Raw genomic sequence first — 12,267 nt, forward strand, 5'->3', positions numbered from 1 at the left:
GTCAAAAAATCTCACACATAACTTCTTAGGATCTGCTGTGAATTCAGCCAACATAAAAGAATAACTTAGAAATCAGTATTTCAAATATTCTCCCCTGTAAAAAAAAAACCAAAAACAAAACCTTTCTTTTAAAACTAAGAAATGATGCCACTAAACAGGTGGTACAAGTGGTTTTGTGAGAAGAACCAAATGGCCCTCTATCGTGGCATCCTACACCGAGGGCCACATAATGATCAGGAAATGAATATCTGGGCTTCTCATCAGAGGTCCAATAAGGTAAGGTGGATTAACTAGGCTTCCTAAGGAAAGAGCTTCCCAGTTCCTCCTATGGTAGTTAAAAGTTATAAAGTCTGACTTGTGTGCCCAAAAGAGGACCATAGATAGACTTCATTCAACCATGACATTTTGGAGTAGGCATTAACTCTCAGAATTATCAGTTCACTTATTTTAGGAATAAATTAAGCAAAGCTCACAAGAGGAACTAAATGTCCTAGCCCAGGGACTTGCCAATTAGTGACAGACTCCACCACTAACAGAGACTTCCCTGTGGTCTATACCTATGAGAATGAGCATTTCATTGAGGGAACTTTGTAACTTCTAAACTCAAGATGTAATCTGAGCTAGAAGGGAAAAAAAAAGTCATTTTGTTTCCATGGCATCTCTTAGACAACTTTTTTGCAAGATGGTCATCAACCAGACCCATGACTACTCTCTTCTTAGAAACTACTACAATTGTTTAAAAAAAAAAAAAAAGGGGGGGGGGTGCCTGGGTGGCTCAGTCGGTTAAGCATCCAACTTGGGCTCAGGTCATGATCTCGCAGTTTGTGGGTTCGAGCCCCGCATCGGGCTCTGTGCTGACAGCTCAGAGCCTGGAGCCTGCTTCGGATTCTGTGTCTCTCCATCTCTCGGCCCCTCCCCTGCTCATGTTCTGTGTGTCTCTGTCTCTCAATAATAAACAAACGTTTAAAAAAAAAAAAACAAAACTACTACAATTGTTAACATTACAAATCACCAAATACCTAAAATGTGCTAAGTACTATGTGAATTACTATTATCAAAGAGAACACTGGACCAAGAACATATAAATTTTATGAAGATAATCAAGGACTAATTATATAGAAACATATCAAAAATTTTAAACGCTCTGGCATTGTCATATATTGCTAATGATAAAACCAGTTAGTGAGCAGGAGACCAAATGTATTAAGGTCTGAAAAAATGCTTATACCCCTAGGACAAATAATAACCAAACTGTTCCCTTTTCCTTCTGGACACATAGGAAGACAACATATCCCAGTCCTTTCTTCATCTAAAAAGGACTACACTACTGATTTATGGCCAATGGAATGTGATGGAATTTATGGGGGCCATTTCTGTTATAAAAATCTCCCTCAAATGATCCTCCTCTCTTGCCATGCCCCAAGTCATGTATTGATGATAGCAGCATTCCAAAATAGAAGAAGCCTGGATACCCGAGTCACCACTTAGAGGACAACTGCCAACACCCTGCCTGACAAAGAACACCTGCGTTGGACTTAGTGTAAGAAATGTATTATGTTATGCCACCGAGATTTGTGGTATTTGTTATAGTAGCTAGCATTAATCATTCAGATTAATATAACTGTTTTTTAGAAATGCAATATTTACAATGAAAAGTAAGAATGAAATAAAATTATATGACAATGGCAGAATTTAGAGTCTTTTTTCTCACCCTTAAAAATTATTTTAACTCTATTTGCGTTGTGCTACCCTATATAATTCCTGACTGAATCTCCTAATGAGCGTATACTGGTATTGAAATTTAAAAAAAAAAAAAAAAAAGGTGTTAAATGACTACTGTTTTAATAATGGTTTTTAAAAGTAATTAAAACCAAAAAGATAAGACATTGTTTGAATTTTTCATCTTTCTTTGCCAGAGGACAAAATTCAAATAAGCCTTTAGTACCTCTAATTAAAATAACGCCACTTTTTGTTAATATAAATAGACCTTCAATCACATCTTACCAAGTGTTATCACCTTATCTCAGTTGTTCCTCACAAATATCTGTCTTGCCAATTTCATAAGGCATCATCTCCACTTTACAAATGGGAAAAGTGCGGTTCAAAAAGACATGATCTTTGTCCAATGTCACACAGCTAGTAAATGGCTGAGCTAGACCTACTATGCATGTATTTGCAATCCTAATCCAATATTCCTGTCATACACCATGCTTGTTCTCTTCTACCATCCAACATAGGTCAATGGATTATATCCAAGTACCTTTCGTCCAATATGTATTCAAAAGGTGCTTGTGATTTTGAATCAAATATTTGGTCTACTCTCAGAACTGTCACTTATGGAGCAGTCCACAGTACAATGGGTACAAATGAATTCAAGGAAACCATGGCATTCTTCTAAAAATGACGCCATATATACATAAGGAATTACCGATATGAGAAGACATAAACTGGTCCTAATTTTACCATAATATTTCAACAATTATATTTTAAATTTTTTTTTCAACGTTTTTTATTTTTTTATTTTTGGGACAGAGAGAGACAGAGCATGAACGGGGGAGGGGCAGAGAGAGAGGGAGACACAGAATCGGAAACAGGCTCCAGGCTCTGAGCCATCAGCCCAGAGCCCGACGCAGGGCTCGAACTCACGGACCGCGAGATCGTGACCTGGCTGAAGTCGGACGCTTAACCGACTGCGCCACCCAGGCGCCCCAACAATTATATTTTAAAGAAAACAAAATTAGTACTGTATGCTGGACTCATATAGTATATTTTAATGATACCAACTAGAATAAAAACATTAATAGCTAACATGCATAAATAAATGATAAATTTATCAATTTAAGAACTATCCAAAAGCCCTGTTTCTTTTATATATGATATATGTAACTACTGCTCATTAAACATTTTCAGACAGCATGACAATTTTGCTTCCCAATAAGCAATAATAGCAAAGCGAGGGTACTGTTACTCACTTGTATTACAAAAGAATAAAAATGAGATGTAACAATCTGTAGGCAAGTCCACAGATTCTCTTACCTTTGTATATCTTTTCGGTATTACACAAGTGAAGTGTGAAGTAGGTGTCAAGGAGCTGATGGCCATTTCTATTAACAATATTCCGGGCAGCAATGTTCCGAAGGTGTCTAAGACGCCGCTAAAAATCAACAACAAAAAAGAGGGACATGTTCAGCTTTTTCCTCATAAAACTTTCTGAAAGTTACAATCCAAAAATGAAATACAGTTAAGCTATCCCATTTATTTGTTAACCCAGCAACCTTAACCCAGTCTCTTATTTATGATTTAGTATCCACTCTGTCAAATAGGAATTATACCTGCCCCATCTCCTTTATGGGGTTGTGAGCATGAAATGACAACAAATATAAAATATTTTCAAAAAGCATAAATGTTATATAAGTACTATTTACCTGTAAAGAGCATTAGTATTTCCTGGAACATAAACCAAGTAGTAATTTGTTTTCTTCCCTTTGGAAGGATACCGGAGACATGCAAGTCCATCTCATACCAACAGACAAGCAGTTTTTTGTTTTGTTTTTTTTTTAGATGAGTGAATTTTATTTTTTTTTTATGAAATTTATTGACAAATTGGTTTCCATACAACACCCAGTGCTCATCCCCAGACAAGCAGTTTTTACATACATATACCCCAGCTGTTTGTTCAGTCTAGATGCCAGATCATCTGTACGACCAGGAAAAGATGCTTAGCCAAAACACAACTCACTGGTCACTCCAGCCAGCCAGTAACCCAACTGTTGTGAGCTGAAATTAAATCCTCACCTGACCAACAGCCACCCAATCTCTTTCCTGATCAGGCCTCCTTCCCAACAACTTCTCCAACTAAGATGCACAAATCATTTGGAGCCCCAAGTGTTGAAAAGGCAAATGCTCCATAAGCAACGGTAGAAATCAACAAAACTGGAAGTTAACAGACAGCCAAGTAATAGCATACCAAAAAGAGAAAATGTTGGCAATGCTCAAGTCTGTGCCCATCAGATTCATTCCCAAAGGCTAGTTCCCTCTCAGATAATTATTTTCAGACTTAAAAACAGATATCAAGTGCTCAGTTTTATTTTTTAACTTTTTTTTAATATTTATTTATTATTGAGAGACAGAGAGACACAGAGCATGAGCAAAGGAGGGGCAGAGAAAGGGGGAGACACAGAATCCGAAGCAGGCACCAGGCTCTGAGCTGTCAGCAGAGAGCCCGATGCAGGGCTCAAACTCACAAACCGTGAGATCATGACCTGAGCTGTCAGACACTTAACCGACTGAGCTACCCAGGCGCCCCAAGTGCTCAGTTTTAAAAAATGCTTACAGCTCTCCCTTCAGGCTGAAAGACAGCCCAATCTACTAAGGTAAGACCATCTTCAATTACATGTCCAGCCAGCCAGAAAAGTGCAGTTCTTTCTTTCCATGCACATACCAACCTAATCTTTTCTCCCAATCTAGCGATTAAGATTCTTTAATAGGGAAGGTTATTGTCTAATAAATTGGTTTAATCCTCTAAGTATGAAAAGCCCCAAATATATTTATGAAAAGTTCCTAGGGCTTACTCTAAAAGACTCATTTTTCTACAATCTGCCAATGGTTTCCATTTCATACCCTGGATTACAGCAACTATCTCCTCCTATATATTTTTTATTAGCCCTCTCACTCAAGATTTTAAATTAACAGGAACCACTAATTACCTATATACAATAACCACATCTATTTTGCTGTAAGATTGCGATCTTGATCTTCTGTTCGAAGACCTGAAAATATTACCCAAAGTCTCTAGAATGAAGTACAAACTTTCCATATTGCTTTCAAAGCCCTATACAATCTGACCTCTCCACATCCTACCCTTATTTTAGACTAGATCTTCCACATAGCCAACCCCTCAGTCACACATGAATGCTTAAGATCCCATGAAAAAGATAATGCACGTCCTAGCTCCAGGCTTTTGTTAATTCTAGCCCCGTCGATCTAAAATCCATTTTCTTAAAGGAGATCCCATTTCTACTTCAAAGTTTAGGAGAAAAGATTCCTCCTTCCTGAGTCTCTAACTGAAATTAGTTGCTCCTTTATTTGAATAAATAAGAACTTTGCTTCTTCTCTCCTAGAGCACTTATATCATTCAATCTAGTCTTAAAAGTCATTGGTTAGCTATCTTTCCTATTAATCTAGGAGGAAAAGACTTGATGACAGAGACAATTACCATCACTACACTATCAGCACTTACTAAATGCTTACCATGTGCCATGCACTGTGCTAAACACTTCATACATATGATCTTATTTAACCCTCATAACAACCCCATGAGGTTAGGTTTTACTCATTATTGTGATTCATCTCTTTATCCCAACATTCCTACAAAACCAAATATAAAACAGTAAATAATAAATGAGCAGGATATCTCAAAAGAAGGAAGGAAAGAAGGCAGAGGAAAGCAAAGGAGTTATACCTATATACATAGGTATATACCATACATTATCTCCTATATATGTGTGTATATATATATATATATACATATATACATGTATATATACATATATACATGTGTATATATATATACATATATACATGTGTATACACACACACACACACACATATGTGTGTGTGTGTGTGTATTTATAATTATAACTGATACAACTTGGTCTTTACGCTCCCCTATTGCTATAGGGGACAGAGCAAGCAATGATCTATCCTTCAACTCAAGAGAATAATTTTATGACAAAAATAATAATAACGGAACAGACTGCTTTACAAAGCAATGCGCAAGGCTTGGACAGAGACTGAATCTACAGTGGATACATAGATATTGGTGAAGAGATCTTTCCACTATCTAGGAAGTTGGCAAAACCAGCTTCAAGACACCTTCTGACTCCAAGCTCTAGATTCTAAAATCAGTAATGGAGTCTACAAACATTCACCCAAGGTATCAGTATTGTTTCCAAGCTTCCCTCTACTCACACAGATAAAACAGAACTGACTACATCGCAGCATTTTATAAGAAGATTTACAACAACAACAACAAAAACTCTTCCACAAATTAACCAACTATAAAGCACTGACTTTGGGTTGTACAACTTTTTACGTTTTCCCTTATTTTATTTATTTCAAAAGCAGTAGGTAAGTATTCTTATTACACCGTGATTAAACTACAAGATGCTCCCAGCAGCTAGAACAAAGGAAATTAACCATTTATGAGTAAATTATTGATGTCACCTTAGTGAAAAGGCAGTAAATGTACACATGAACCCTCTTATGCCCTTTGTCTTGGCTTCCTCTTTAATGGCATTCATTCCAATTTTATCATAAAGCTGCTTATTACTCCCCTAATGTTAACATTAGGGGAAACTGAATGAAGGCAATTCTCTGTATTATTTTTGCAACTTTTCTATAAATTTAAAATTAGTCCAAAATAAAGTGGTTTTTTTTTTAAGCTATTGCCTTTTTCAGAGTTAGGAGGTGGGTAAGTAGGACAAAAAGACCACCAGTAAGACAACATTCACAAGCACTATGTAAGTGGAGCTCTTCTCCATTCCCACCATTCACCTCCTCCCTTTAGTCCCCACCCCCCTTCTGTCTTCCTCTCCTCCCCCTAAGACTTCATGCAGTTTAAATGAAACACTGGAAGGTTAAGCCAGAAACTCATAAAAATGATTACCTATGGGGGTGAGAGCAAGCTGAAGGGAATACAGATAAAAGCAAGACTTCCCTGATACTTGTTTACAGTTTTGACTTCTGTACCATATACGTGTCTTACATACTCAAGAAATAAATAAGAAAAAGTTTAAACTCAACTAAACTTAGTCCAAAGTGTAATAGCAATACCAAAAATTACCACCAGTTTTAGGATATATCATCTACCTTCACCCAAACTATTACCCTATGATCCAATATTGTATTAAAGTATTGAAAAAATCAGAGTGACTTAAAGGATCCTTTCTTGCCTTCAGTTCCCCCATAAGAGCTATACTTGCAAAACGTAGAAATAGGGTTAGTTCCAGATATTTGTCTATCTTCCCCAACAATAATATAAATTCTAAGAGGAAAAGACTATTTTATTTATAGTTGTATCTCCGGCATCTAGATGACTACCTAGCAAATAGCAGGCACACAGTGTTTTTTGATTGAATTCATAATTCTCCAGTGAAATAACCCAGTGAAGAATGTCTTGGTATGGCACAGGCCTTGCAATAGTCCTCAGTGGCCTGGAAACCTTAGATCCTGACACCCACCCACCAGACAGTGAGAAAATACAGAACTAAGAACTGAAAGTGGGGTAAAGCCTTAGCAGTGATTCTACTACAGCAAATCTTCAAGACTCACCTACATTCAACTGCTCTAGACTTTACAGCCTAGTGGTAGTTCATGGCCTAGTGGCACCAATAAGCATAAATACACTCCTTTTGAGCTTGGCTAAATAGAATTAAACATCAGACTTTCTCTTCAAATGGCCCATCTAAAGACAGTTAAAAATCAAATCCGTCTTATGATCTAAATTATCTCAAGCATCTCAGGAAAATATAAATATTCTGAGTAATTAAAATTTACACAGACTTTTGAATTATTCTTTTTTTTTTTTAATTTTTTTTTCAACGTTTATTTTTTGGGGGGACAGAGAGAGACAGAGCATGAACGGGGGAGGGGCAGAGAGAGAGGGAGACACAGAATCGGAAACAGGCTCCAGCCATCAGCCCAGAGCCTGACGCGGGGCTCGAACTCCTGGACCGCGAGATCGTGACCTGGCTGAAGTCGGACGCTTTAACCGACTGCGCCAACCCAGGCGCCCCGAATTATTCTTTATAGTAACATCCTATGCAGTTTTCTTTATCAGCAATCTCCTTAAACTTTGTCAAATGTTCTATGCCTTCATGGTTATAAAACACTTTGCGTATCATTCTTCAGCAGTAGTTTGGCAACAAAGTTGTGCTCTAAAAACATCCACTTCTAAAACTAAAACTGAACAGATTTTAATCTTTAAACTGGAAGTAACATGGCTTAAAATCTTTGAAACTCAATCTATAAAACATCCTGTATAGACATTGAAAACATTCACTAACATATAAATTAAAATCTATTCAGTTTTGATTTCGAGGATTGATAGATAGAACTGGAGCACAACTCTACTATCTGAGATGCTGGTGGTGAGGAAAAGACCAGTATTGCCCCAAATCCCTTAACATTTTAACAAATCTTTCAGATATAAATTCCTAAGTGGCATGTATTGTAGATTTGAAATGTTTGCTTTATAGTTAAAAAAAAAAGAATAAGAAGAATTACTCATTAGTCATGACTGTAACTGGTGCCTCTAAAGAACCTATAATGGTTGTTTCTCTTGTTAATACTACTAACGCTGTTAGAAAACTGCTTCAAAACCTAACAGTAGTCTAAAGAAAAGTTTTGGGGTTTTTTTGTATTTTTTGCTTGTTTTGTCATGCTCAGCACCTATCTGATTAAAACAAGGCCAAATAAAAGTGCAGATTTTCCTTTACAGAACCACTCTCTCCTACTATCAATCTATATCCTTCCTGTAGAATTAACTCTCTTCCAACTTCAAGGATATTCACATGATGACTCAGATCATGCCAATCAGCACATTTCATCCCCCTGACCATAACATATGACTCAGTTAGGACCACTGAAAGACTCAGAAATTATATTAAATTTTTGAGAGGTTTTTTTTGTTTTGTTTTGTTTTTTCCCCTCACTGGCCCTGAATCTGGAAGAATACAGGGTTAGAGATGCTGGCAGCTGTCTTTCCATCACAGTGAAACTGAAGAATGAAACCAACAAGGAAGAGAGCAAAATAAGACACGTGCGATTCAGGTCCTGCCGAAAATTGAAGTCTCTGGATCAAACCATACCTAAAATGAGAACTACAATGACAACCACGAGCCGAGACCCTATAAAACGGTCAAAGATTACAACTAGGGGGATTTATACTGTGATTTTTTAATTTAGAATTTACCCCATAACAAGTTAATAGATAAAGAGTAACATTCTAATTTAGTGGCAAGTTACAAAGAAATGTCTCATTTTGTTAACCATCCCCATGTTTTAGAAAATAATCATCGCTGGCAGGTCAATCCATTTTTGTTGATACAATTTTGAACCTCAACATGGGCAACAGCACAGCTTTAAAAACAGTCAAATCACACCCCAGAACGAAGAGAAATCCAAAGCAATTTTCAGTAGTGAAATAGGTCACTGGGGTGCTATATTCCTCCCAAGTTTCGCCATTCCTTGCAGGCATCTAAAATGTTCTGACTTCTGAGGTATAATAATGACCAAAGAGAACTAATGTGTCTTTGATCTTGTTCCTCATCACTGCCGTAAAGTGACTCAGGGAGGCTGATGGCCAACAGGAGGAGGACATGGCTCCCATTCACCCTTCCTTCCCTGTCTGTAACCCTTGCTTCAAAAACAAAAGTACTATGGTTCTTAAATATAGCCACCCCACGCATCCCGACCATCACCAAACTAAATAACCATCCCATACACACCTTTTATGACTTCTAAAGAGATATCTTCAAAACAAATTTTGAGTCTAATTTGCTTAATCTACAAGAGCTTTTATAAAGCAATAATATAATCAATAATCTATAGCCCAATAGAAAAGGGGGCCAAGGATATAAAAAGGCAGACCACAGAAAAAGACATGGAAATGGTCAATAAACATATGAAGAGATGTGTAATCACACTCATAATTAAGATATGCACAACAATCACTCCACCTTATGGCAGACTAGTTTCCAAACAGTTTCCAAACAATGGTTGCACCAATACATCGCATTCCGCATGCTCTGTTACAATGTGATATTGCCACCCCTCCATTAAAAAATGGGACCTATGTTCCCTCCCCCTTCCACGTGGTAAGGCCTGCGACTATGGTAGAAATTAGACTGCATGACTTCTGAGGCCAAATCATAAAATTATCTAGTTCTCTTAGAACCCAGTCACCCGAATGCAAGGACAGCAAGCAGCTATGTGAAAAGGACTTCGTAGTTCTTCTCCACAGCCTTGAGTGAGATCCCAGCTATAGCCAGACTTGTAAGTGACCATGTCAGCCCCCAGCCTTTGAGCCACCAGAAATGACATCAGGTAGAGTCAAGCTGTTCCCACCATGACCAAACCAAACTGCTGAATTACAAGCAAAATAAATGATGATGTTGCTTCATGCCACTAAATTTTTCTTCTTACCTAGCAATAGAAAATGAAGAGATCTATCTGATTAAATAACCTGTTTAGTCTTTGTCACAGTTGATAAAAGTAAGGAAAATTATGCTAGAGGAAATATAAACTGGTTCAACTTAGAGGGAGGGCAATTTAGCCATAATTACTAAATTTTAAACTGTATATAATATTTGACTAAGCAATTCCACAAGTCAAAAAATGCATGCAAATATGCTTATTCTGATATTGGCTCTAAAAGCAAAAATTTAATAATCACTCTTAAATTGTGGTACATTCATACAATGGAAAACTATGTATCCATTTTTTAAGAAGTGCTAACATGGAACACAAAAGAACATGAAATTTTAAATGTTTGCATGAAGAAATATTACTATATACCCTGAATGATACAGATAAAGGGGTGCCAACTTATTCTATAAAGAGACAGAGAAAAAATTATTTTAACTTTTTCATGGCATATCGATTCTCTTCATGTTCTTGTTTGTTTGTTTACAATCTCTTAACCATGGTAACCTCTCTTAGTCTCCTCAGTTACAAAAGCCAGTGACTACTGGCCAGTTTGCTAACCTCTCATGTTGATAATCACAGACACTATGAGATAATTTTTTTAAGGAGCATTTGGTTTAGAAATGTAGTCAAACTTGTTCTGGACAGCTGCCCCCTTTCCTATCCTCAATTCATTTCTTTTTTCAGGTCAGGCATTTGTTCTTGGCCTAGGAAGAGGCTAAATGCCATGGAGGAATAAGGCCCAGGTTGTTTCCAGTAAACTCAGGTTACCACTGTTTTGGTGCACTTTTTTGAGGGACAACAAAAGCAAACCTGGGAGAAGATTAGTTTTCCACATTCCCACAGAGGGTAAAAATGTTGAATTACTGAATTCAGAACTTAAGCTTGATAAATTAGATCAGTCTTTTTAAAAAATACAAAAGCTCCTTCTATATTATAGCACTCTCAGTCACCTATTCTTTCTAATCTTTTGATCCCACCTGAAAGACTCCCTGTGAAAAGTTTTGAAAGAACCCAAAAATGCTTTATTTAAAACTAGTGCTTGGTGCTACTGCCTACAAGCAAGTAGCACCAACAGCCAATGTTACAGATTTGAACAAACAACCCACCAATTCTAATCTCTCATAAAATACATTATAGCTCCTATCCCTGAGAGTTCTCTGTGACGCACATCACACAACCTTGGAATTAAAGCCTTTATTCTGATTCCACTCTGCTCTCACTCAGTTCTAGAATGTAATTCAGTCATTTGGTAAGCACTACTAAATTATAATACAGGCTTCTTCACAGGAAAAGACAAAATATATCTCTGAACTTTCGACATTTCTTATACATTTTGGCTCTGGGTGTTTAATCTCCACCCGATCCATCCCCAATCTCGGTGGAAGGTCTAAACTTGCCCGTTTTCCTCCATGTTTCCCTCTGGGAAACAAGCCTTTGTAGTGACAGGTCTAGCACTGTTCTCTGCACGTCTCTCTCATCCTTCCTCTCTTGTTCCCTTCTTTCTTCTATTTTATCTTGCTGGTATTTCCCTCCCAGACCATGCCAAGAAATGTGGGGAGACAAACATGGCATTCCCTAATTTCAGAGTATGTAAACCCACTAAAGAACTGGAGTTTGTGCACACAAAAAGCCCAATCTGAGGTAAAACTATCCAGCAGTACACTGTCAATGAGCATGTATTACAGAACTGTTATTCTAGACATGTAAGACCAAAGAAGAAAGACACAGAGTTACCTAGAAGATAAAAATTGGAAGACAGAATACAGCTGCCAGTGGTCCAAGTGTTAAAATAATAGCGTGCCCATAATTTGCTTCAATATAATTGGGGTGAGAGAGAGACTAGGTAGGCATATAATAAAACAAGATCTGCCCGGACGTGACAGTTCTTGAAGTTAGGTAATGGGTACCTGGGAGTTCATCACTCACCCCCTCATACATATACGCATTTCAATATACAGTGATATATACAACACACATTTCACTATATGTATTTCAATATTCACTGGAATTTCCAAAATAAAAAAGGTTTAAAGTAATACTGATAGGAATAGAAAGAAA

The 12,267-nt window shown here is 37.2% G+C and overlaps 1 protein-coding gene across 1 annotated transcript in view; it reads right to left on the reverse strand.

Moving 5' to 3' along the window:
- Positions 1-12,267, reverse strand: part of UVRAG (UV radiation resistance associated) — a 297,500-nt gene that overhangs the window by 261,955 nt on the left and 23,278 nt on the right. Inside the window, exon 2 of the mRNA XM_043580203.1 lies at positions 3,037-3,154. Coding sequence (XP_043436138.1) covers positions 3,037-3,154 — 118 coding nt within the window. The remainder of the gene's footprint in view (positions 1-3,036; positions 3,155-12,267) is intronic.

This window comes from Prionailurus bengalensis, chromosome D1 (genome assembly GCF_016509475.1).
Source record: "Prionailurus bengalensis isolate Pbe53 chromosome D1, Fcat_Pben_1.1_paternal_pri, whole genome shotgun sequence".
Lineage (NCBI taxonomy): Eukaryota > Metazoa > Chordata > Mammalia > Carnivora > Felidae > Prionailurus > Prionailurus bengalensis.